Source organism: Rhinopithecus roxellana, chromosome 1 (genome assembly GCF_007565055.1).
Source record: "Rhinopithecus roxellana isolate Shanxi Qingling chromosome 1, ASM756505v1, whole genome shotgun sequence".
In the NCBI taxonomy this organism is placed as follows: domain Eukaryota; kingdom Metazoa; phylum Chordata; class Mammalia; order Primates; family Cercopithecidae; genus Rhinopithecus; species Rhinopithecus roxellana.
The window spans coordinates 88,041,707-88,067,702 of record NC_044549.1 but is presented as its reverse complement, the minus strand read 5'-3'; the positions used below and the strand labels follow the sequence as shown (position 1 = coordinate 88,067,702).

General features: G+C 36.9%; 1 protein-coding gene across 2 annotated transcripts in view; it reads right to left on the bottom strand.

The window, feature by feature from the left end:
- GRM7 (glutamate metabotropic receptor 7) overlaps positions 1-25,996 on the bottom strand; it is a 923,309-nt gene that overhangs the window by 292,782 nt on the left and 604,531 nt on the right. For both annotated transcript variants that reach the window (XM_030938287.1, XM_030938284.1), the window contains exons 6-7: positions 9,908-10,108; positions 1,015-1,154 (exon numbers count right to left, since the gene is read on the bottom strand). In XM_030938287.1, coding sequence (XP_030794147.1) covers positions 1,015-1,154; positions 9,908-10,108 — 341 coding nt within the window. The remainder of the gene's footprint in view (positions 1-1,014; positions 1,155-9,907; positions 10,109-25,996) is intronic.

Sequence of the window (25,996 nt, the reverse complement as noted above, 5' to 3'; positions counted from 1 at the left end):
CTATGTGTAAACGAGGTCATTGGCCTGTAGTGGCTTCAGCCCTCCCTATGTGAACAACCCTTTCTTCTTAGAAACCACGACATAACCTTCCACTTCCCAAGAAATGGATTTGCTTTCCACACCCAAGAAGCTTTGTTCTCAATAATTCAAAAAGTACCTCCTGAGTTATAGATTAATAAAGGCTAATGGCATAATTTATTGCTTTACAAAAGACATTAAAGGAATTTCCTAGGATAGAGACTGTGATGGTTAATCTTATGTTCTACTTTGCCATGGAGTGCCCTGATAGTTGGTCAAATATTCTAAGAGTGTCTGTGAGGTTTCTGGATTAGATGAAGATTAGAATCAGAAGGTGAGTAAAACAAATTACCCTCCCCAATGTGGATGAGTCTTATCCAATTATTTCAAGGCCTGAATAGAACAAAAAGGCTAAGAGAGAATTTTTTGATTGTTTTGGAGCTGGGGCATTGGCTGATGGATTTGATATAATCTCGTGAAAGGAAGTGGCTGCTTACTTAAGGTCACGTTTTATAGAAAGTGGGAGAGGTTACAAAAATGGGAAGCACTGCAATTACTCAGATAATCCCATTATAAATCTCACATAAAGTGATACACTCAAATGTCTCAAAATACTAATTAAAAAATCAGTACCACCAAATAAAGAAGAAAAAGGAAGGAAGGAATTGGAGGAGGCAGACTAAATAAGTTTAACCAAGAGAAGGATCTTGTGAAATTGTTAAGTAGTAACCTGTTTGCTAAGTAACTCCATCTCAGATTAAATGAGATAATTCACACAGGTGATGAATATAATGCACAAAACTCAATGCACATTTCCCATCATCATCATCACCATCATTATTATTGGATATCAGTTCCTCTTGATGCCCACAACAAATTGCATGCCCACTTGTATATGCGCATAAACATTAAACAAGAATCATTTGTATAACTGAGCAAATTAAAAGTCTGTTCATTCATCTCAACAAGGGAAGAAGGGAAGCAGGCAGAACTCACATTGAGCTGAAGTTCGTCTGTCCACTGCCCGATCAGACGGTAACCCGGGTTGCTGGTGTTTGTGGTCTGGTACTGAAAGATGTCATAACGGCCAGGTGCATCCCCGTTCTTGTTAAACATCACTGGAGTGCCAGCACTACCTAAGGAAGACAGAAAAAATGAAAAATTCTAAAGTTAAACAAGATTCCTTATATCTCTTGTACTATGGGTGACAGGCTAGAGACTTGCTGAGGAGCAAGGTAGTTAGTAGATATCCCCTTTAATAGGTCCCCCAAAATGGCCCCTGGAATTCATAGGCAATTTATCACTATGGCCTATGGATTTTAATTATAGAAGGTGGAAGACTACTTCCCCTTTTGAATAGTTTCACTGTTTCTCAATATTTCCTAAAATTTTATTCTAGTATTTTCCCCTTTCTGAGGAATAAAAACTATATGCATTATTTTTAAGAGACAGCCTTAAGTTTATTATGCTCCTGATGATGATGATTTTGACTATTATTTTACTTTCCATCTAACACTAAATTGTGGTCAAACAATTTCAAAAATAACAAATTAATATTAAAAGAGAAATGCTATTTAGAAAACAAGAATTAAATAAGAAAAATGTATTTAAATGTATTTTTCTACTCATTCTATTTTAAATATTTTTGCTGGTTATTTCTAATTTATATAATTAACAGGGTAAAACGTCTAGCAGTGTGTTTGGCAGGCAATGTTTATTTATTTAAAATAAATATTGGTTTCTTTCTCAATTTCTCATTTGGATCTTCTTAAAATGTCTATCGTAAGACACAATCAATTATTTTGGCAGAATTAGACTTTGGAGTTAATTTTAAAGAACCAATATATTTATTAAGCATATATACCTATATCTACATCTGTATCTATCTCTCCATACTCAATATATAAGTGTATACGGTTGGATGAGTAAAGAATCCTTAATATTAACCCCACAGAACAACTGGAAAACAATATACAAATAATGCAAGACATGAGTTTTGGTTAGTTTCAGCAATAGTTACAAAAGAATCACAAAACATTCAGTAACTGAGTTCTGTTTCTTTCATGATCCTCTGGAACTTGGAAAAATACCACTGGCCACATGATAACATGATATATGACTGCTATCTGTCTGTAGGCTAATACTGGACCAATATTCCCAGCAGAAAACAATGCTCTATTTCCTGCCATTTACAAACTGAAATGGTTCTTTGGCCACACGCAGTTTCAGCCATTGACCCAAATTTGGTGGCACCAAAGCAATGCTGCTCTGAGAATGTCAGTGTCCTCTCCCAATGTGATCCCCAGCTTGCTGTTTGAGGAAAAAAAAAAAAAAAATTATAGTGACAGAGAAATTAAAATTAAATACCAGTTAGAAGAGGGCAACTTTGGTGCAATGAAAAATACATTTGTCTGGGGAGCTGAAAGCATTGTTATGTCTGGTTTTGAGGCATAAGCAAATGAAACAATTATAAAAACTATAAAAAATCATTACCATCTATTGAACACATATTTTAGCATCATTCTTGTGTTGAGTTAGTTGTTTGTGTGGGGATGTTTTCAACATCATGGCTGCTTCCTCAAGGTTTGGCTTTTTTTTTTTTTTTTTTTTTTTTTTTAACTATTTTAAGCATATTTTTCCCTGTCTGGTTAAGATGCTGTCATAACTCTCATTTGAATATGAATATTCAAATTGCCTCGGTATCCATCTCATCCTGTCTCTGTCTTGTCACCCTTGCTCTACATATTTGAAGGCAGTCTTCACCCATTTCCTGTTTTTGTGTTCTAGACAAACAGGGCTCTATAACCTGAACAACTTGAGTGGCTTACTCTGCTCCTGGAACTACCAAGAACGAGCTACTGAGTTCCTTTGCTTATACTCACACACTCTTCAAGTTAACAAATCCAACTCTGTCACAGGAAACATACCTAGGTAATTCCCTGATATGGTTTGGCTGTGTCCCCACTCAAATCTCATCTTGACAAGTAGCTCCCATAATTCTCATGTGTTGTGGGAGGGACCCAGTGGGACATAATTGGCTCATGCAGGCTGTTACCCCCATACTGTTCTTGTGGTAGTGCATGAGTCTCACCAGATCTGATGGTTTTAAGAGGGATTTCCCCTTTCGCTTGACTCTCATGCTCTCTTCCCTGCCACCATGTAAAGACATGCCTTTCGTCTTCCACCATAATTGTGAGGCTTCCCCAGCTTCATGGGACTGTGAGTACATTAAACTTCTTTTACTTTATAAATTACACAGTATTGGGCATGTCTTGGATTAATACAAGCCCTGAACCCCAATAAAGACTTTGGCACATTAGCTCCTTCCTCCCTTTCTGCTCCCCACCTGCTGGCTAAGAGCTCATACCTAACTGGTATCTAATTTAAATTTCTCCATCACTATAAACTTTTTTTATTTTCCAAACAGCAAGCTGGAGCTCTGGGAGTGGACACTGATCTCCTATGAGCAACACTGCTTTGGTCCAGCCAATTTGGGTCAACAGCCGAATCTGTGTGTGGCCAAATCACCATTTCAATTTTGTTTTCTGTCTTTTACCTAGATGCTACCCACAAAGACCACAAAGGCACCCACTTTATCATAATAGGGATCTCTTAAACCTGCTGTGTGTAAGAACCTACACAAGTCTTTCCAATATAGGAAGAAAATAATGACAACAAAAACATCAATAACAACAAAAGATTTTTAATATTGGATTTCTGATTTCGGCAAGCCTTGTGAGTATCTAAGAAAAAGAAATAAAATCTGGATTTCACATGTTATTAGCAAAGAAATGAGAATCCTGTCAGTTTGCACGAATACATTATTATTCAGATACTCACCTTCTTCTTTCACATTGGATAGTAGGATTCATGTTGTGCTTTGCTGTAATTCTACAGCTTCTATTCATTAAACAGTACGATTTGAGCTTTTCATAGTCTTTGAGAGGAGAGAGGAAGACTATTGCAGGCGTGGGGCTCCAGAGGAACTCAAGTGCACCAGCTACATATTCATCAGAATGGGCCCCATCACCTAATCTTTCTCCCTTCTTGCAATCTTTGTTAGAAGAAATGGTCTTGTCATGCCCTTTCCATTCTCATTAAAGTTCCGGTTTAAAAAAATTAAGGCAGAAGAGCTGAATACTTTATCTAAGTGATGACTTGTAATAGCACATTGTGTGGCTTTGACCTTTTTGATGGATTCTCTAATGCAGCTGTCTTATTATTTCCAGTTTTTTAATCCCCACATCTCCTTTTTAACAGCATCCATTAACTTCTCAAAAGAGAATAAGAAGCATTGTGTTCAATGAACTCTATATTTTAAAAAGGTCCAGAGGAGATAAAGAATTCACCAGTGGGGAAATGATTCCCCACAGAGATGTCCACAAGGCATTAGAGCCAAGATGCAGGTACACCAGGGCAAAAGAAATAGGGCCACCTGACAAGATGGGTAACAGACAGTAAAGGACAGATAACAGATTGTACTGAAGTCTGAAATCTCCCCTACTGGATGAGAGTCTCTGAATTTCTTTCTTCTTGGACAGAGAAGGAATAGAGACTCAGATAGCCCAGATAATAAAATAGTCTTCTGCATCAGCGTATTTACCTGACACATTTTCTGTTCTCATTTTACCAAACCATGCACAGATTCCAGGAACGTTACATTTGTTTGGGGTTCCTGTTACCTCTTTCTGCCCAAGAAACCACTCTGAATATTAGTACTCAAAACAGTGACAACACTTATTTCGTAATTTGGTCAGAGCTCTGTGGGGACAGCAGCTCTCTGGTCCACTCATGTCAACTGGGGCAACCTGAGGCTCTCATGTCTGACAGTTGATATTAGCTAACAGGTGGGACCCTCAGCTGGGGTTGTAGCCAGAACATGTGGCTACATGTGGCCTGTCAGTGGGGCATCTAGGCTTCCTCCCAGCATGGTACCCATGCTTATAGTCCAAATGTTCCAACAAAACCAGACAAAACTATTTTGCCTTAGAAGTCACAGTGCTACTTCCAAATTAATCACAGGCTCACTCAAAGGGAGGAAAAACAGATCTCACCTCTTGATGAAGGAAAGCTAACATCATATTGCAAAAAGACCATGTGAGATCTGCCATCTCTACAAAATATAACTTACTCCAATTTGTTTTCTAGAAACTAGTAAATTGAAGTACAGACATGCTTCAGATGAAATCCTTCATTCTATAGCTATTATTTGAGATTTTATAATCAAGACACCAAATTTGTTAAGTTTATATTTGTAAGTATTGCCATATGGTTGGATGGGCCAACATAAAAGTAACTAAAATGAATTTAGGCTTGGGACTTTGCATGGATTTGGGTTGCAGGAAAAATATCTAGGCATGATAAATTACCCATTTCTTTCCTCAATGCATAAGAGGAGGCTAAACACTTGATGAAACTGTATCAAACAACTTTAGGGTATGATATTATCATTTCTTAAACTGCTACTTTGGCAAATACGAAGACCAGAACTGTTAAATTATACTCTGCTGTTGACAAAACTCCTATCTATACAGCAAACTTTGTACTAAAGTAACCGTGAAACATAATCTCAAGCTTACTGAGACAAAGAAAAATCAAAATCCTCCTAAAACATGCAAAATAAAGTTTAAATTTTTCACAATGGATTGGAAAAAACTTGAGTTCTAGATCTGTCTCTGTCCTTTGCTAGCTATGGAGTCTTAGGCAAATATTTTTTCTCTAAGATTTCATTTTTTAACCAAAAGTCAGAAAATTGAATGAGTAAAACATGTCAAGTTCTTTTCCCCTCTAATCTTTGCTCACTTAAAGTGACATAGGACCCACTGATTAAATTTAGCACAGTTTCTTTGCTTTACAAAACTTTTGAGCCTTGTCATCCATGAGTACTGCAGTGTCTTAGGAGCCAGAAGTCTCTTAGCTGTCATATGGAAGAAAAAAATATCCTCAGAGAAAGAAGATGTTGTTGACCATAGAGTATGATTACAATGATGACAAAAAAAAAAAAAAAAAAAAAAAAAAACCCACAAAAGAGAAAAATTAGCCCTTCCTGAAATTCCCATGCGACCTCAGATGTAAGAGGCGGCAGCAGGAATGATGCAGGAAGCCCTTGCTCTCAGCAACTTGAGTAACATTCAAGGAAGCAGATTGTGGACTTAGTTGTCCTGTGTCTCAAATGTAACATCATCGCTATCTAGCTGTATGGATTTGAACATCATAATTCTTAAGTTCCCCATGAATCAGTTTCCTTATCTGTTAAAAAAAAAAAAAAGAAAAAGAAAAAAATAGCATCCTAAACCATTATGATGCTTTAAGGATAAAATAAGCCAATGCATAAAACGTTTAGCAGTTTCTGGCACACAATAACCACTTAATAAGCACAAACCCTATGAATAGCTCAGCTATTCTGGCTTGTCAATAGACAATCCCCTCTTGACAAAATGGGTCTATAATCATTCTCTAAAAGAAGAATCAGGGAAGAACCATTAAGAAAACTTACCAAACAAATTTTATTTTTGTTGCTAGTGTTAAGAATGGTCACACATATCCATGAACCAGAATAAAAAATCCAGAAATTGACATCAGCATATGAAATACAATGATTGAAAAAAATTAAAATTTATATTTGTTTGACTCAGGGAAAATTGGTTATACAAATATTAGGAGATTCTGTAACATCAAGAAAAAAATACAGAAAGAACGTAACTTGTAGTTGACCTTCTTTCTCTCCATCTAAAGTAGGAAACTATTGATCCCCATATCGAATGTGGCTCCTCTTCATTCAGATACTAGGTAACTCTTGAAAGATTGATACCATGTTGTGGTTTTAAATGAGTTGTTATTAAGAGAAAAAAGTAAAGAGTTTTTTAAAACCATACTATATCCAAACCAGGAAATTAACACTGATAGAATACTATTGAAACTAACCTGCAAATGTTATTAAAATTCCTCCACCTTCCCATTAGTGTTTTTTCTAGCATAGGATTAATTAATATTTCCACATTACATTTGATAGTAATACTTCCTTGGTCTCTTTGAGTCAGAAACAGTTCCTTTATCTATTATTCTCCTGGACACTTTAGAAAAGTACTTGCCAGTGATTTTATAAAACATCTTTTAACTTGGATTTGTTTGATGTTTCCTTAAAATTAGGTTTAAGGAAAATTAGGTTTTCGGCAGTAAAACCTCAGAAGTGATGCTGTAATCGTGCCACTGTATTGTATCGAAAGGCACACAATGTTCATAAGTCTCATTAGTGATGATGTCCACCTTGATCACCTGTTTTACGTGCTATCTCCCAGTTTTCTCCACTACAGAGCTACTATTTTCTTTTTGGTTATTCATATATATCTTGATGGAAGGTACTTTGGCGCTATGCAAATATCTTGTTTCTCATCATACTGTAACCCCATACTTTTAGCATCCCATGATTCTTGCCTAAAAAAATTACTACTTAGGTCTTTACTAAAAGGCAACTCCGTATTTCCATCTTAACTTTATTCCATCATGCTGCCTATTCTCTTGCATTTGTTCAATTAGTTCAAGTGTTTATTGATATCAGTATGGACTCATGGTTATTTATGTTATTTTATGAGTTATAATCCACTGGGATCCCAGAGTTGGCCAATGGGATCCAATTTAGTTTCTGTGCCCTTTCAACATGACCCCTTCAGTTTTTGAGAACTTTCTTGTATTCTGGCACAGCATGCTTCAAGCTTATTTTGGGCTTTCCCTGCCCCAGAATTCCCTGGTCCCAACCATTCTTTAAGGGTTCTTCTACCTTTTTAATTTAACAATGGTATTTATAAATAGTATCTGTGTGCTAGATGTGTTCATTTTTACCTGTGTATCATTGCTCTCAGGCCCTCTCAGGGAACAGAGCCAGGCAGAATTGGTATATATAATACACATATAAAATTTACTTCTATATTTACCCATTGCATGTTTATTAAAAACCATACATATTATAATCCAACACAACAGGGTTCATTCTATATTTCCCTCATTCCTTATTAGTGGTTTCTATCTTAGATAATGAGAAAACTGGCTCTCATTATTCACAATATATATAATTATTTTCTCAGTCCTATTATATACATAGATTAGCTTCAGAATTGTGAAAAAAACACAGATTTACTAGATATTGTCCAATGTACGTGTACAGTTATTTTTGTCTTCAGTCTTATATAGTCAAATACTATTTTCCAAAATTACTTGCATTCATGATTTCTTCCTCACTCTCCTTCACTTTAGTTATGTAATGTATAAGATAATTTGTTATTGTCCGTGTTGAATGTTGCATTGCTCATACATTCGAGTATACTTCTTTAATTCTTGGCATGTGAAACATTAAGATGTTGTATGAGTCGAGATTATTCAAATAGATATTATCAGAGTGTGCTTCCTCCTATTCCTTTTATCCTATTGGTGCATTTTTTCACCTATCTCTACCCACATATTTTAGGTAACCTATCAATTTATAAAAGAGTTTTGTACTTTGAGAAATAAGTTTAAAACTTGAAATATGGTTGATGTGGCAAATTATAGACATTACTTCTATTAACTTGAGTATTGTGATGTTACTTTATAAGTGTGTGTTTGTGTGTGTGTGCGTAGCTTTTCATTTATGGTTCTTGGCTCATAATTACCATAACCTTTGTTATAATGTTGGGGCACTTTAGGCCTCAGAAAACAATTTCTCTTTCTGAACTTCTCCTGCCCTCCTTCTACCAGCCTAAGGTAGGATTCTAACCTTCCTCCACCTTTTTGTTAACAGGCCATCAGACCCTCATTTTAGAACAGTCCCGTCCCATACCCTGGAGGAAGAAATGCTGCACAGATAGACCAAGAAAGATGTGGACAGACAGGCTTCGCTGGGTATCACTGCTTAGCCTGTTAGTATTAGAGTATATCCTTTGCGTCCAATCACATTTCTTCACGGTTATCGATCATGCCTATTCAATGAAATCTTCATAAAAGGCCCAAGAGGACAAGGTTCAGAGAGCTGAACACATGGAGGCTGACAGGAAGGTAAGCAATAACTCATCTGTGTGCAGGGGAGGCCAGCACACCCCAACTCCATGGGGACAGAAGCTCCTGCTCTCAGGACCCCTTCAGACCTTGCCCTATGGATCTCTTCATCTGGAGGTTTATTTGTATCCTTTAAAATACCCTTTGTCATAGATTTAAGTAAGTGTTTTACTGAGTTCTGTGAGTTGCTCTAGGAAATTAATCAAACCTGAGGAGAGGATTGTGAAAACTCCAGTTTATAGCCAGCCCATTGGAAGCACAGACAAAGCAAGCTCGAGTTTGCCACTGTCATTGGAAGTGGCAAGGGGAGGAGTCTTGGGAACCAAGCCTCCAACTTGTGGGGCTCGATAGCATGCCAGATACATCATGTAGGAATTGAAGTAGAGGACACTCAGCTTATGTCCACTGCAGAATTTATTGCTAGTTTGGTGTGTGGGGTAAACCTCTCCCCTGACATTTGCTCATGGAAGCCTTCTGTGTGAATTCTTGTTGTGGTATGAGAGCAGAGGAAAAATGGCTTCAGTTTTTCCATATTCAGAGGTACTTACAGCAACTGCTCCTTTTCCCTTCCTCTTCCATCCCATACCCACCTAAATTCAACAAAGAAGAATTTGGTTGTGTGCAAAAAAAAAAAAAAAATCTCTATTTCAAGAAAACGAGACCAAACCATAACCCCCCAAATATATTGTAATTCATTCTTCCATTCATTTGTTCATTCATGCATTGATTTAGTCATTTAAAGTTTTATAATCAAGCAAGTTTTGACACATATTTTAAAGCAAATCATTATAAAAATTTAAAACTTATGAAACAGAATTCTAACACTTAGGATTCCAAAAAGGATGGATTTTTGGAGACTCACCATTGAAGTTAACATTGCGGATATACTTCAGCAACTTCTTGCCTCCAGCTTGCTCCATCTCTGGACAGACACCCCGGTAGTCAGCACAGAGATCCTTGTTCATGTGGTGAAGGGCATGAGCCATAGCATAGACCGCGTCAATCACAAACTGGACTTTACCCTCCTGCTCATAGTTGGAATCTTTTCCAATTCTCTCCTGTCCTGCACATTAAAACAAGAAACACACACACACAAATTGGCATTGAGTAGAATGTCTAAATTTAAAAGTAAATTTTCAATTATGCTTAAAGAAAACACTGCTTCGACAACTACAGTAATTCAAGTCACATTTGCCTACCATGTGATAGCCAGCTGGTATCCATATCTAGCTATCACATTAGGTTTCTCTAATAGTTTGTAGTATTTTACTTTGTGACGCCTTACCTGCTATTCAAAATATAGTGGTCCCTTAGAATAAAAGGATCATTGAGATTAGAAGCTGGGTTGCCACACTCAAGTCTGAAAAGCTTGCTTACTCTAGAAAGATCAACTGGATAATGACAGAAAACAAACTAAATTCCACACCTGAACTCATTACCTTCTACATACCTATTGTACCGTCTCAACTGTCGCCTGTCTCAATTGTTAGTATTACTGGAGATTCAGATGCTCAGGCTAGAAACACTGATGTCAGTTTTCTTTCTCTTCTCTTTCACAATCCCTGCTCTCACATATGTAAGTCTAAGAAATTCTAGCAGTTCTACCTGTGAAATACTGAAGAGTTTCAAACACTCCACCAATGGCCTATTTATGCCTCCTACCATTTTCCATCAGGTGCAAAGCTCAATATCTCCTTTCATCCATTCATTCCTCCATATTCACCTTTACAAACTATTGAGTTAGTCCCACCATTCCCACACTAATAATCCTTCAGTGGCTCTCTACTGCCTACAGATTAAATCCAGATCCCTTTTACTGGTAACAGTGGATATTTATCATTTTGCTCCCATCTGCCTAATGATGATAACAACTGATATTGACTAAGTCCCCACACTGTGTTGAAAGCTGTGGATGTGGAATTTTTATGTCATCATCACTTTGTGAGGTAATTTTTTTTCTCCTTATGATACTGATGGGAAAGCTGAGCCTTATAGAGATTAAATCACCTTCCAAAGGTCATTTACAGGTAGAGCAATGATGATGGCCCAGGCTTGTCAGATCCCAACGCCGACATTCTTCTCATTACCTGGGCCCTGCCTACCCTCTCACATTTATTTTCCTTTACTCTTCCACATAGGTGTGACTATTGTTGCTGTTAAACTATCTTTGCTCATGCTGTTTACTTTGCCAGGGAGATCCTTCCTCTTTGCTTCCACCATCATACTTAATTCCCAACTGTTTGTCACACTGAGGCACTCAATTGCAATTCAACATTCCCGTAAAACATTTCAAAACTTGCTTATAGCATTGTCAATAGAATCATATTTTAATGCTCTACCAGGTGTCCAAGACATTTTTCTTGTTTTTACCCTTGGATCCCCACCATTGAACATAGCATTTAGCATCTAGTAGATATTAAATAACACTTGTTGCATTAAATTATGCATTCATTAAGTACATGACACCAGCAGCTCTCTCTAGACCTCTGTCTCTCTATGAAGAATAATTATCCACAAATTACATTTCACTTACTTTCACATCAATATTTTCCAAATTGTTTTCTTTTTTTTTTTTTTTTTTTTTTTTTTTTGAGACAGAGTCTGGCTCTGTCGCCCAGGCTGGAGTGCGGTGGCCGGATCTCAGCTCACTGCAAGCTCCGCCTCCCGGGTTTATGCCATTCTCCTGCCTCAGCCTCCCAAGTAGCTGGGACTACAGGCGCCCGCCTCGTCGCCCGGCTAGTTTTTTGTATTCTTTAGTAGAGACGGGGTTTCACCGTATTAGCCAGGGTGGTCTCGATCTCCTGACCTTGTGATCCGCCCGTCTCGGCCTCCCAAAGTGCTGGGATTACAGGCTTGAGCCACCGCGCCCGGCCATCCAAATTGTTTTCTATGGCACATTTGTGTAGTGAAGAAACAGTAAGAGTTCTACAACCTCAACCCCTTTTCCTGCAAAACACACAAAGGTTTCCCAACAGCCACTGTGCTAGAAAGTTTTAGGTTTCTTCACTGAGAGAATTTTCCAGAACATTTAACATTATACATAAAATGTAGTCTCCAAGAGGGAAATTTAGAATTTCCCAAATTTATTGAATTTGTATTTTTCCATTTCAGAGCACCATTAATATCTCATATGCCAGAGAGCTGTGTTTTATATGTATCTCATTTAAATACCAAATCAACTTTATGCTCACTTCCTGTCACGGGATCTAGGGTTTTTCAGTGTATATAGTATAGGATTTTTTAAAAAAAGATAAAATTTATCATGAATTTATGCAGCTACTTCCCATTCAAATTCAGGACTACAGAGTTTTTGCTTAACCTTGACACTCTTAAATCTCTACTTCCTTTCTCTCATGAGGAAAATCTTGGTTCTCAATGATATCGCTATGATTATTCATTTGCTTTATCCCATAACATACAGATAACATTCTTAGAATAACAATCATGTCTAACTAATAGTCTAAAAAGTATAGAACAGCCTTCTGCATATACCTGTATGTGTTTTTCAGTTTTTGCCTGAATATTTTGGGGAAGAATTTTGAGAAGTAGAAGAGCTTTGTCAAAGGGTAAATGCATGTGTATTTTTTTAACATATATTGGCAAATTGCACTCTAAAAGGATCGCATCATTTTGCTATCCCACCAGCAATGGATGAAAATATTTGTTTCTTTGCAACCTCAGCAACAGAGTATGCTGTCGAACTTTAATTTGAGTCAATCAGGTACGTGAGAAATGCTACCCCAGTGTATTTTTATTTGCATTTTTCTTGTTATAAAGGAAATTGAGCTTCTTTCATAAGGAAAGATGCAACTTGTTTCTTGTTTCTGTAAACTGTTCATAAACAAGCCAATTCTGATAAAAAATTACTGGCCATTTTCTTCTGTATTTAAAATTAATTAGATATATTAACTCCTTGAGATTAAATTGCAAATATTTTTCCCACTTTGTCATTATTCTTTTACCTCCTTTAGGTATCTTTTTCCAAATAAAAATTTATTCTTTTTTTCGAATAAAATGTATTGATTTAGTTTTCTCTTAATATATCTGGATTTTGAATCATAGTTAGAAAAAATGAGCCCACTTCCAGAGTACAGAAGTTTTCATCCATGTTTTCTCTTAGTACTCATATAATTTTTTAAGTTAAATATTTGACTCACTTGGAATGTATTTTGTTATGCAATGTGAGAAATGAATCAAAATTTTATCTTTTACCATATAGCTATGCAGTTATTGCAATATATGACAGTTCACCTTCTCTTGCTGATTTGAGGTTCTGCCTTTACTATATGTTAAATTTCCACATGACTGGGTCCATTTACGGATTTTTAAAATCTGTTTCATGGTTTACTTTCTCTATCCATGCACCAAACCAGAGTTTCACTTATAAAGGCTTTATAACATATTTTAATAACTGACACAGCAAGCCCCTCTGTGCCAGATTTGTTGATTTTTAAAGATTTTTCTAAATAATTCATTTCCTCAAATAAAATTTATTAACCATTATCTTCAGAAAGAAAATCTAGCAACGTGGTGGTCCTTTCATTGGGTTTTCGTTGTATTTAAAAATAAACTCGCCTAGAACAGAAGCCTTGCTGAGGTTGAATCTTCCTATCTGTACCTTCATTTGCTCAAGTCTACTTTTGCTTCTCTCAATAGTGTTTAAAGTTTTCTCATACAGGTTTTGAATGTTTCTTGCAAAGTTAGCCACGATGTTTCATTCATTTTTGCTATTATAAGTGTGGTGTTATTTTTCATGAATCGTTTTATTGGTATTTCATCGTATATATAAAAGCTACTCTTTGCTACGTTGTAGCTGTTTTACTGTTTTCCAACTCTCTGTTATGAAAAATTTCAAACAGAGCAAGGTTAAAAGAACTTTAGAGTGAACCCACTAACTAAATTCTAATATTACCATTTTACTATATTTATTTTATAAGGCTATTCATTTTTAATATTAATTTTATAACCTGCTACTTTACAAATTGCTTTTATTTTTTATAGAACTTAGAAAAAGCAATCTTGGAGGCATTTTGACCATTATAAAATATACACTATGAAATAGGTTCAGACTAATAATTGAGGGGAGCCATTTCCAAACTATACTAATAAAGACAATCATCCTGGAAAGAATGCCTTGAAAAATAATTGCATTATTTTACATAATAAAATATTTTATTATCTGTGAAACATTGCAGGCTTTATCCCTTTCTCAGAGAGTCTCCAGGTATGTTAACATATTAAAGGCTCTGAGAAGACTTACGCATTAAATTTGTCTTTGGAGTGAATAGGACTTGAAAATGTAGCCTTATATCAACAAAATCAGAAGTGACAAGTTTATGTTTCATAAAAAGGATTTAAGCTTTATTTTCCTTAGTATGGCAGTCACAATTATTTGCCAATCTCAGAGTCTTTGACTACTCATATACCATCCCTACTCCTTGTCTCCCAACTGAAATCTGATTCTGTTCAGATATCGGAGGCCACCAATGGGAGTGAGGATTTCTGGACTTTTCACTGAGTTAATCCTGATTTGTCTAAGCCAATCCAATCTCCTCTGCAAGGACTGGTGTAGGAACATGGGATAGGATACAATTCTAGCCAATGAGATATAAAGAAAGAGTTTGCTGGAGAACTTCTGAGAAAGTTTTTTATTCTTACAATGAGATTAGTTAATTGTATCAAAAATCCCCCCTATCGCAACCTGTCCACACACCCTGCAACTACTCTAGTCATTTTGTAGTCCTGAAGAAACAATAGCAAACCGATGACAACAGGGTAAATACTTGATAGGGAAGTGAAAATGCAACTGAACCGTGAGTTAGCCAAACTTGAAATCACCCTCCACTAGGTCTTCCAAGTAATACATGAAATGGTTCAGCCACTTACTAAAGCTTGATCGTCAATACTTTCCAGGTTTATTTAAATACTACACTTCTTATTCATATACCCATTTACAAAATTCTAAGGGACTAGCATTAAACACACCCACACACACACTGAAATACAGTGTTAAGAAATATTTTCAACAACATAGCTTGAAGTGGACCAAAGAAAAAGCAGCTTTTTTTCAATTAATTCTCCGTTAACAGGACATTGTTTTGATCTCTGTGATTTAATAAGACATTATTATATTCTTTATTTGGAGGAAGTTCGTCCTTTTCTTTTCCTTTTTTTTTTTTTTTTTTTTTTTTTTTTGAGACGGAGTCTCGCTCTGCCGCCCAGGCTGGAGTGCAGTGGCCGGATCTCAGCTCACTGCAAGTTCCGCCTCCCGGGTTCCCGCCATTCTCCTGCCTCAGCCTCCCGAGCAGCTGGGACTACAGGCACCCGCCGCCTCGCCTGGCTATTTTTTTTTTTTTTTTTTTGTATTGTTAGTAGAGACGGGGTTTCACCGTGTTAGCCAGGATGGTCTCGATCTCCTGACCTCGTGATCCGCCCGTCTCGGCCTCCCAAAGTGCTGGGATTACAGGCTTGAGCCACCGCGCCCGGCCAGTTCGTCCTTTTCATTACGTTTTCTAGGAAAGAGTCTGCGGTTTAGATAAAATGAGAACTCTGAAGCATTATCTTTTTCCTCTCTAGTATGCAAAGCTTACCTTTTCAAGTCTCCTGATTTTCTTCTCTATTATTACTTTTGCCCAAAGAGTCCAGTATTTATCTTTAAAAGGCACACTCTTTTAACCTTCTGTTGAATTAATTGTTAGTTGCATTACATAAGAATAACCCATAAATTCTTTCACTCTCAGAATTTCTAATGGTCATGCTATGGGGAAGATCTTTTCTTTGAAATACCTGTTTAATTTGCCCATTTCAGCTTACTGCTTCCTCAGAATATATGCCTTAGATAAAATGTATCAGCAAATTATTAGGATAAAAAAGATATGGAAAATGAAAGATATAATGGATTTGAAATTGTTAAAAAAAAAAAAAAAAAAAAATCCTGGCCAGGCACGGTAGCCAGTAATCCCAGCACTTTGGGAGGCCGAAGTGGGCGGATCACCTGAGGTCAGGAGTTCAAGACCAGCCTGGCCAACATGGTAAAACCCCGTCTGTACCAAAAATACAAAAATTAGCCAGGCTGGTGGCGCGTGCCTGAAATTCCAGCTACTTGAGAGGCTGAAACAGAATTGCCTTGAACCCAGGAGGCAGAGGCTGCAGTGAGCTGAGATTGTGCCACTGCACTTCAGCCTGGGCTACAGAATGAGAATCCATCTCAAAAAATAAAAAAATAAAAAAAATTATGTTTCCAAAGGAAAACCAAAAGAAAGAGATACGGAGTTATGGTTAGGTGAGAAAACAAATCAAAGATGTTTACTAACGTACACTGAGACACACAGATGCTAGAAAGATTCAGCAGATTTGAACAATTGGCATAAGGCTTCTCATGTGTTTTTAAGGGAATAATTGAAATTTTTATTTCAAATATTAATTGAAGTGATTTCTTCGGAAAGTCTGATCTGAAGCTGTGTACGCTTGTGCTGGCAGTGCTTTTAGATTTTGCATTACATAATTTTATTGAATGTAAAGCCTCAAACTTAAATATTTCTTGAGGCTGAAGTCCTGAGTAGTAATAGCATATAATTAACTTAAATATTAATGGTTGGATCTATTGTAAATGATAAATGCCTTAATAAATAGTAATTGAATATATTACAAGAGCTTTGAAAAGAGAGCCAGGGCATATTTCATTTGTGACAAACTGCTATATTCTGGGTGAAGGGGACATAGGGACAGCAGGGTGGACATCCTGTAGTGTTACAGAATGTTGCTGGGTTCTAAAAGTGCTACAGTAACTAGCAAGTCTTATTACAAAGCTGCTGCAGCTTTGTAATATTTAAAGATAAATTTAAAGATAAATAGATAAATAACTACGTCGACTGGGTACTGTTCCCCTTCAAGGGTATGCATTTCTCTTTATAAAATGAATATTAATGGAAAACTAAGATTCTGTGTTATATTGAAGTTTACTTTAGTGCCATCTTTCATAGTATCCACATTTAGAGAATCCCAGAGTAAAATCCTACGGCCTTGTGAGAATTATCAATAGAAGCAAAGTCAGAAGGTCTGGAATGAGCCAAAATGTCTGCAGTATTGCTGTGCCTCTATTTGCAGGTGAAGATGAGTGAGAATTGAATGTGATGAACAACTCCTGGAAAGAATGCTGGGGTTCACAGTGGGTCATAGCACCACCAGCAGCACGTGTTCGTTGCGACTTTCTGTGCACCAGGCCCCGTGGAAGCACTTTTCATGGTTTGACTTTTTAACCCTCACAGCACCCTTCTGGGACAAGTACTATTAATAATATTTTCTCCATTTGTCGTCCATTTCTTGCCTCTCTGTTACTTCGTTGCACATTATAAAAAATGAGCCAAATGGTTTCTTCCCTATCCACACAGGAAAAAGCGACACACTTGTCCTCCCAACCCCACCCTCCTTTAATTCTTTTCATTTTCGATATCAGTTTAGGGTCATAAGTAATCTAAAAGTTCATGCTGGCCATTATTTTTATTTACATCCTCTTATACCTACTGAATGTTTCAGCAGAATTTCCTGCAAGGAGGAAATGGATGGTTTTGACAACCACCATTGTATTCTTGCTTGACTTCTCTTTGGGGGGAAAAGTTAATGCCCAGAACAACTAACAAAAGGCTGGCAGAGGAAGGAAGAAAACAACGCAAAAAGGCCAGATGACTTAACCATTGATCTTCCAGCTTAAATGACCAAAATTTGATTGCAATTGAACCATTAACATCCTAATGTTCTGCAGCGGAAGTACTGAGTGCTCTGCTAAAGATTCAAAAAGAATTACAGCAAAGGAAAAAAAATGTCTAGCCAAAACCCATTATTTCTAAGCATTTTTCAACTAGCATGTTTCCTGGAGAGCTATTCATTTTCACTGAAAACTGTGTTTTCTTCTGCAATTCCATTTTCAATTTCCAGGTGAGTACAAGAAAAGATACATGCAGTGAATAAACGTGTGTTGGGAGCAGGGGGTGGATGATGAGGATGTGTTTAGGTACAATGCACACAGAGACTGAGGTTGAATTGGAGGAATGTTTCCGTCTCATGTTTACACACTCCAAACATGTGAAAGGTGTCCTGAGAGACTCCACCAAGTATTTTATGGCCAAGAGCAATTTGTTGTGGGTAATGCTAATCAGTTCAGTAAAGGTAAAAACACTGTTTGCTACTAAAACTGACATAAGAAAACTTAATATACCTTGTTACCAGACAAACAAACAAAACAATATGGTTTCATAAAGAAGCACATAGATTCAGCTTCAATGTCTTACATAGATTTCCTTCTCCTAAGCTTTCTTAAGCCAATTTTCTACTTCAACAATTTTGATTGGTCCTCTTCTACAAGCCATAGAATCATTGAAAAAGTATTCTTTCTAGAACTGACTTAAAGAAACATCTCTATAGATGCCTGTCCTCTTAACTCATTCCTCAGCTAAACCTCCTTCAATAAGGAGGTTGTACCACTCTGAAACTCTGTTTATGCCATCCCAGGAGTTGTATTCAGGTTGAACTTTTAGGACATTCATGTATCTGTTTATTCACAAAAACATTAAGAAGCCAGATGAAATAGTGGATCTGTTCAATTATCATCAATAGTTGCTAAAAGCATGAGACAAAAGGATGATGGGAACTTTGCAGTGAATAGATCAGGTTGATAACACTAGAATCATAGCTTAATCTTTTTTCCTCCTCCTGTTTTGTTCTTGACATTAGCCAGTTTTCTGTTTGTTAGTTTGGAAAATGGCATTATATACATATGTAGCCATGTAAACCACCACCAACAAAAAACCTTCACAAAAACATAAGTTTTCAAAGTAGAAAGGAAAATGTCACCTTGTAGTCTTGCACCTAGGATATTCCCTCTTCTAAATACAACTACTCTCATTCCTTATGTTAATAACACACAAAATTAAGAAACAGATTTTATGTGTCTTCTAACGTGATGCAATACTAAATGTATACCACCACCTCGTAGAAATTCTGTCAAATACATAACCATATAAACACAGAAAGAAAGAAAGAGAGAGACATAAACCTGATCAAGCTCTGGATCTATGCATTAATTTACAGGAAATGCAGAAAATACAGAAAATATAAATCAAAAGTAAAATCCCATTCTCACAGAACTGTTCTGACAAATGGCAAGAAGTAAAAAGAAAAGAAGGAAACATATTTAGGTTACAAAAAAAATTGAGAAACATATCAAATAAATGTGAGATGTACAATGTATTTAGATCCTGATGTGAAAAAACCAATTTTATAAAGACAGTTATGAGAGAAGGGAGAGACTAGCTATTCAATGATGATAATGAACTATTGTCTTTTGTGTGTATTATACACTTTTTGAGAGCAATTATCTCTTAAAGTTGCATGCTGAAGTATTTAAAATAAAATCATATGTAATGGTTTACTTTGAACTGGCCAATGGTGAGGGAAAAAATATGTATAGGGTATATGTAAAAATAAATTGGCCAGATATTGACAGCTGTTGGGGTTCAGTGATGGATACATGGTGATTCAGTACACTACTCTTTCTGCTTTTGTGTTGGTCTGAAGGATCAGATGATGCTCATGAAAATAAAAATAAAAGAGGGAGAAGACCAGAAAAAGAGGAGGAGGAAGTAGAATAAAAAGAAGAGGAGGAGGAGGATAGAAATGAAAAGGAGGAAGAAAAAAAAGAAGATCAAGATGATATAAGGGGGAAACAGGGAGGGTGTGTGGAGGAGGCAAGAGAGGAGATGAAGTTAGTTGCATCTAAGGATATCTACCATGTACCAGACACTCTACTAAAGATGAGGGATACAGATATAAATAATAATACAACATGTTGTCAGCTTTCACAGTTCTAATCAAGTACTTCTGCTGAAAACCACGGTTTCCATTCTCATGTCAGGTCTTACAGATGCTCTTGGATTAATGTGCTTCCCATGTATCTAATTAAGGGTCACGCATATTGCAGAAGCTATGGCATATGGGAAGGTTAATCTAACTCCCACGGGACTTTAGCCCCTTCCTGGATGAAACCTAGGCATGTTGCTGGGATGGAATGATTGCATCTCACTGGTACCATGCCCCTTCACCTCCTTAAGCACACAGATAAAACATAAGGGAATTCATCTCACTTCAGAATTTGAAAAGATATTTCAGAATCATCAGTTTTATCAAAGTTTATTTTTAGAAAAGTCATACTTGAAAGTCCTAGTTAGAGCAATCAGGCAAGAGAAAGATACAAAAGGCATTTAAAGGAAATGAAATCAAACTATCTTTGTTTGAAGATGCCGTGAATTCATTCCTACAAGACCCCATAGTCTCAGCCCAAAAGCTTCCAGAACAATTTCAGCAAAGTTTCTGGATACGAAATCAATATACAAAAATTAGTAGCATTTCTATATATCAATAGCATCCAAGCTCAGTACCAAATCAAGAATGTAATCTCATTCACAATAGTCACAAAATGTACTGAGGAACATAGCTAACCAGGGAGGTGAAAGATCTCTAAAACAACAATTACAAAACACTGCTGAAAGAAATAAGAGATGACACAAACAAATAGAAAAACATTCTATGTCCATGAATAAGAAAAATCAATACTGTTAAAATGGCCATACTGCCCAAAGCAATTTGCAAATTAAATGCTATTTCTACCCAACTACCAATGATATTCTTCACAGAATTAGAAAAAAAAAAAAAAAAAAAAAAAAAAAAAAAAAAAAAAAAAAAAAAAACTAATCTAAAAGTCATATGGAACCAAAAAGAGCCTAAATAGCCAAGGCAATCCTAAGCAAAAAGAACAAAACTGAAGGCACTACATTACACAACTTCAAGCTATACTATAAGGCTACGGTAAACCAAACAGCATGGCACTAGCACAAAAACAGACACATAGACCAATGGAAAAGCATAGAGAGCCCAAAAATAAAGCTGCACACTTACAGCCATCTGATCTTTGACAAAGGTGACAAAAACGACCAATGGGGAAATGATTCATTCAATAAATGGTGCTGGGATAACTGGTTAGCCATATGCAGAAGATTGAAATTGTACCACCTCCTTATACCATATACAGAAATTAACCCAAGATATATAAAAACTTAAATGTAAAACTTAAAACTATAAAAACTCTTTAAGAAAATTTGGAAATGCCATTCTAGATATAGGCTCTGTCAAAAATTTTATGAAGATAACAAACGCAATTGCAACAAAAATGGGCAAATGTGACCTATTTAAACTAAAGAGCCTCTACATAGCAAAAGAAACCATCAATGGAGTAAACAGACAACCCAAAAAATTGGAGAAAATATTTTCAATGTACACATCCAACAAAGGTCTAATATCCAGAATCTATAATGAACTTAAACAAATTAACAAGCAAAAACCAAATAATCTTATTAAAAAGTGGGCAAAGGACATGAATAGACACTTTTCAAAAGAAGACATATTCATGGTCAAAACACATGAAAAAATGCTCAACATCACTAATCATTAGAGAAATGTAAATCAAAACCATAATTAGATACCATCTCACACCAGTCAGAATGGCTATTATTAAATGGTCAGATGCTGGTGAGGTTGCAGAAAAAAAGGCAATGCTTACACACTTCTGGTGTGAATGTAAATTAGTCCAGCCACTGTGGAAAGCAGTTTGGTCATTTCTCAAAGAACTTAAAACAGAATTATCAATTGACCAAATAATCCCATTACCAGGTATATACCCAAAGGAACATAAATTGTTCTGACATAAAGATACATGCACACACATGTTCATGGCAGCACTATTCACAATAGCAAAGACATGGCATTGACCTGGATTCCCATCAATGGTAGACTGGATAAAGAAAATGTGGTACATATACACCATGGAATACTGTACATCCATAAAAAAAAGAATGAGATAATGTCCTTTAGCAGCAACATGGATGGAACCGAAGGCCACTATTCTAAGCACACTAATGCAGGAACAGAAAGCCAAACATTAAAGTTTCTCACTTATAAGTGGGAGCTACACATTGAGCACACATAGACACAAAGAAGGGGACAGTACAGGCTTGGGCCTATTTGAGGCTAGAGGATGAGAACTGAAAAACTATCTATTAGACACTATGCTTATTACTTGCATGACAACATAATATGTACACCAAACCCCCACGACACTCAGTTTATCTATAGAACCAAGCTGCATATGTACTCTTGAAACTAAGCTAAAATTAAAATTAAAAAGCCATGATTTCACCCATTTAATCTCTAGTTGTATGTCTTATGGGTATATTGGATTAGCTCTAGTGATTGCAACTGTAAATAGGAAGGAAAAATATACATGCACATACACTGAACACCCTAAAGGCAGGTCTAGGTCTTCAAAATTTCTACATGCCCAGAATCTAAAACCAGGTCTGGCATACAGTGGACATCCAGTGAAGGTATGCTTAATAGAGGATAAAGGAATAAGTGAATGCACTGAAAAGGGAAATAAAATAATGAGAAAGTAACATCCGTAAAAATGTGAAAAAGGAAAGTTACAATGCTTCACCTTAGATAGTTGATAGTTTGGATGAAGAATATAATTCCAGAGACCAGGTAATTTCAGACAAAGATGGAGAAAAAATAGCAGTACATTAAGCCTTGATATTTGAGCTCTTTATCATGAATTGGCTTCTCAAATGGCTCAAGACTCTACCTCTCTACCTGTCACTGCTTTCACTTTTTTCAATTAATTTATTCAAGAAAAGATGATATAAATACCCTGTGAGTTTTTTTAATGATTAATTTTATATTAAGACAATTACATATATACATTTACCTCTTCACTATACTTTTGACCATGTAGTCATGATCATTCAAGAATGAAATAGATGGGTTTCTTCATCATGAGTCCTAACGATATTCATAACTGAGGAAAAAGAGTCCGTATATTTCCCAACACAGAGGTTCTGAGGGCTCGGAGCTAATTATGCATGTCATATTTCACTTGTCCTAAGAAAAATAGAACAGCTGACCTGACAAGGAAATATTTGTAACCATCTGCTAACCAGAAGGTTGAAATGGACAGTTCACCATTAGAACAAACTTGATGATTTGCCTGACGAGCAACTAACCACTCCCTGCTACCCACAGAAGGAAAGTCATTTAATAGCAGTGTAAAGGCCACGCTCAGTAAAGCAGTAATGAGAACACTGTCTTAAAATCCAGGCTCAGTTTAAAACACTTTCATGTCACCACTACGGTTTAATGGGGAAAGAGTCCTTCAAAAATCTTAACATTTTGAAACTAGTGTGATGGTACTTCCATCTTTCTTATAATCAATCCAACCATTGTAAAAGAGTTAGGAGCTTGCAGGCTGGTAGAGAAAAACCTGGGTTGAAACTCTACCTCTGCATGTATTATATTTGTGACTAAAATCAAGTTATATAGCATCCCCAAGCTCATCATTTCTTCATCTATAAAAGGTAGTCATCCCCAAAGAGAAACATTATATTCTCTGTGTGGCTAGATGCTGTAAGGAACACTGTGTTACTTCCAATGTCTCCAAGCCCACAGTCAGAAATAAATTACCAAAATAAGGGTCAGAATGTATCTCAGTATTGCTACAGTTGATAGCTTTACACTGAAATTTCATTTCCAAAGTTCACCTGCATTTTCCTAGGCTCAAGTGACTGCCCTCCTCTAGAACATTCTCAGAAATAAATCAGTCATGCCTCCCTTTGAAGCTTTACTGCCCACTGGACATGCCTCTCTGATCCTACATCTGCTAAGCTCTCATCCCTGTATGCCAATTCTCTATTGTTTAACAACCAGCTCCCTCCATCTTTCCAAATATTTTGTGCTCTCTGGAACTCCAAATCCACACTGAGCACTCCTCAATGCAACCTTATCCCGGTTTTCAAATACTTCCTTAACTAAAACCTGGAGGTTTGCTGAGAACACTGCTTCCCCAGGGCTCTATTAAGTAGAAGTATTTTTCCCCCTTGCATAGCCCCATGATCTCAATGTCCTTCTTATTTCCCAATGCCACTTGCGTTCTCTAATTTGTTTCTCCCTGTGTACGACAGAAAAAGAACTCCTGTTCCTTTTTTTCCTAACCCCTGTGCATCTTGACTTGTTTGTCACAAACTGTGAAGGGTCTGGGATTTCACCATATCTGCAAGCCTACAAGTTAGCCTGCCACAGTTTTGGGTGTTGGCGGAAGACATAAGAATCAAGGGGCAGGGATGAAAGGTGTTATTTTTCACAGAAACAGTAGTAGCCAGAGTATCAGCCTTTTCTGGCTCTGGTTCCTCGAGCCCCAATTCACATCGGCTGACAGAAAAAGAGCCAGGTGACACCATGGACTACATTACAGGAGAGGACTCTGAGCATAGAAAGCCTGGTCTTTGATCCCAGACAGTACATATTGCTGACCTTTGCTCTGAAAAGAAACACTATCTCCAACTTCCAAAGTTGTTTGCTATACAAATGCCCTTGGAAAGGTAGTCTGGAACAAAAGTGGTCACTGTCCCTGCCCACAAGATGTGCAGAAACATGAGAGACCCATGGACAATTTTCTTCCAACAGTGTTCATGTCCCTCCTTATAATATGAGTCTCAGGGTTTGGGATCCATCTTTTCCTTCTCCTCACACTCACTCCTTCCTGGACAATTTTATTCATTTTAATGACATTAACTATGAACCACTGATGAAGTTATACTTTGTATCTGTGGTGTAGACTCCTGAGTTCTACATCTATACATTGAGTTGTCTTCATAACCCTTCTAGTTGTATGTCTTATGGGTGTACTGGATTCAACATGTCTACAATTAAACTCTTGCCCCTTCTACCCGCCAGCTCTTGGTCATGTAAATACATGACAGCTTCTGTGCTGTATATATTCTGTGTGTCCCCCAGATGAACCTGGTACCATTCTCTACACCTTGAGAAACTTTCTTTGATGAACAAATACACAGCTTTCTTACCTTTTGACATCTGGTTAATTTGGTCAATGGGAGCCGCAGGCAGAAGACTAAAGGGCAGGAGGGTGGTTTGATGCTGCTGTTTATTGGTCTGGCTACCTCCCTGTCAGGTAGCTTGTCCTTACATTTGTTCTCCTAGGCTTCTGGTAACCACTCTGTCTGCTTGCCCTTTCTGGTGTGGAGTGGTGTTTCTCTGTTATTCGCCCAGAGGTACTGCATTGTCCTTCACTGCCTTCTTAAGAAACTCTTCTGGCACTTTTGGACATTATGCCTTTGTGAGACTCCGTAAAAGTAATTCCCTTTGAATGAGTCATCATTTCTGCTTGGATTCTCACTGATACATTCAGCTGTGTACGCCAGAAATGGGGGTGTCATGATTGCTCTCATTTCTCCATATCTCATCCATGACCAAATTACAGAGATTTGGATTCCCAGATACTTAGCACAATTGTCTCCTTCCCTCCATCTCCACAACCACTGCCCTTCTCCAAGTCATCATCCTATCTCACCTGGACTGCTGTATGGCCTCCTCACTGGTCTCACAATGTCTATCCTGGCACCTCTTTAACACAATTTTCATGCAGTAGTCAACTTACCATTAAATTGCAAACTAGGCCATACCAGCCCCCTGATTGAAACACCTCACCTGTTCCCCACTTCATTTACTTGGAAATCAGAACTTCAACATAGTCTACGAGGCTCAGTGTGATCTGACTCCCTCCAGTCACATCTTAGAGCCACATTCCTTCTCATTATATTTCACGTTCTGTTACCTTTTTTTTTTTTTTAAACAAATTTCAAGCATATTCTAATTTCCTCTTTCTTCTATTTGAAAAACTCTCATTCTGGCTAACTACTACTCTTAAATTCTAGCTTAAATGTTATATTTAAGAGACTTATATTAATTCTCAAAGTTTGGTCTCTCTGTACAGTTTCCCTACTTGCCCCTAGCCTAGCATTAGGCTATGCAAAGACACAAAAATTATATAGTT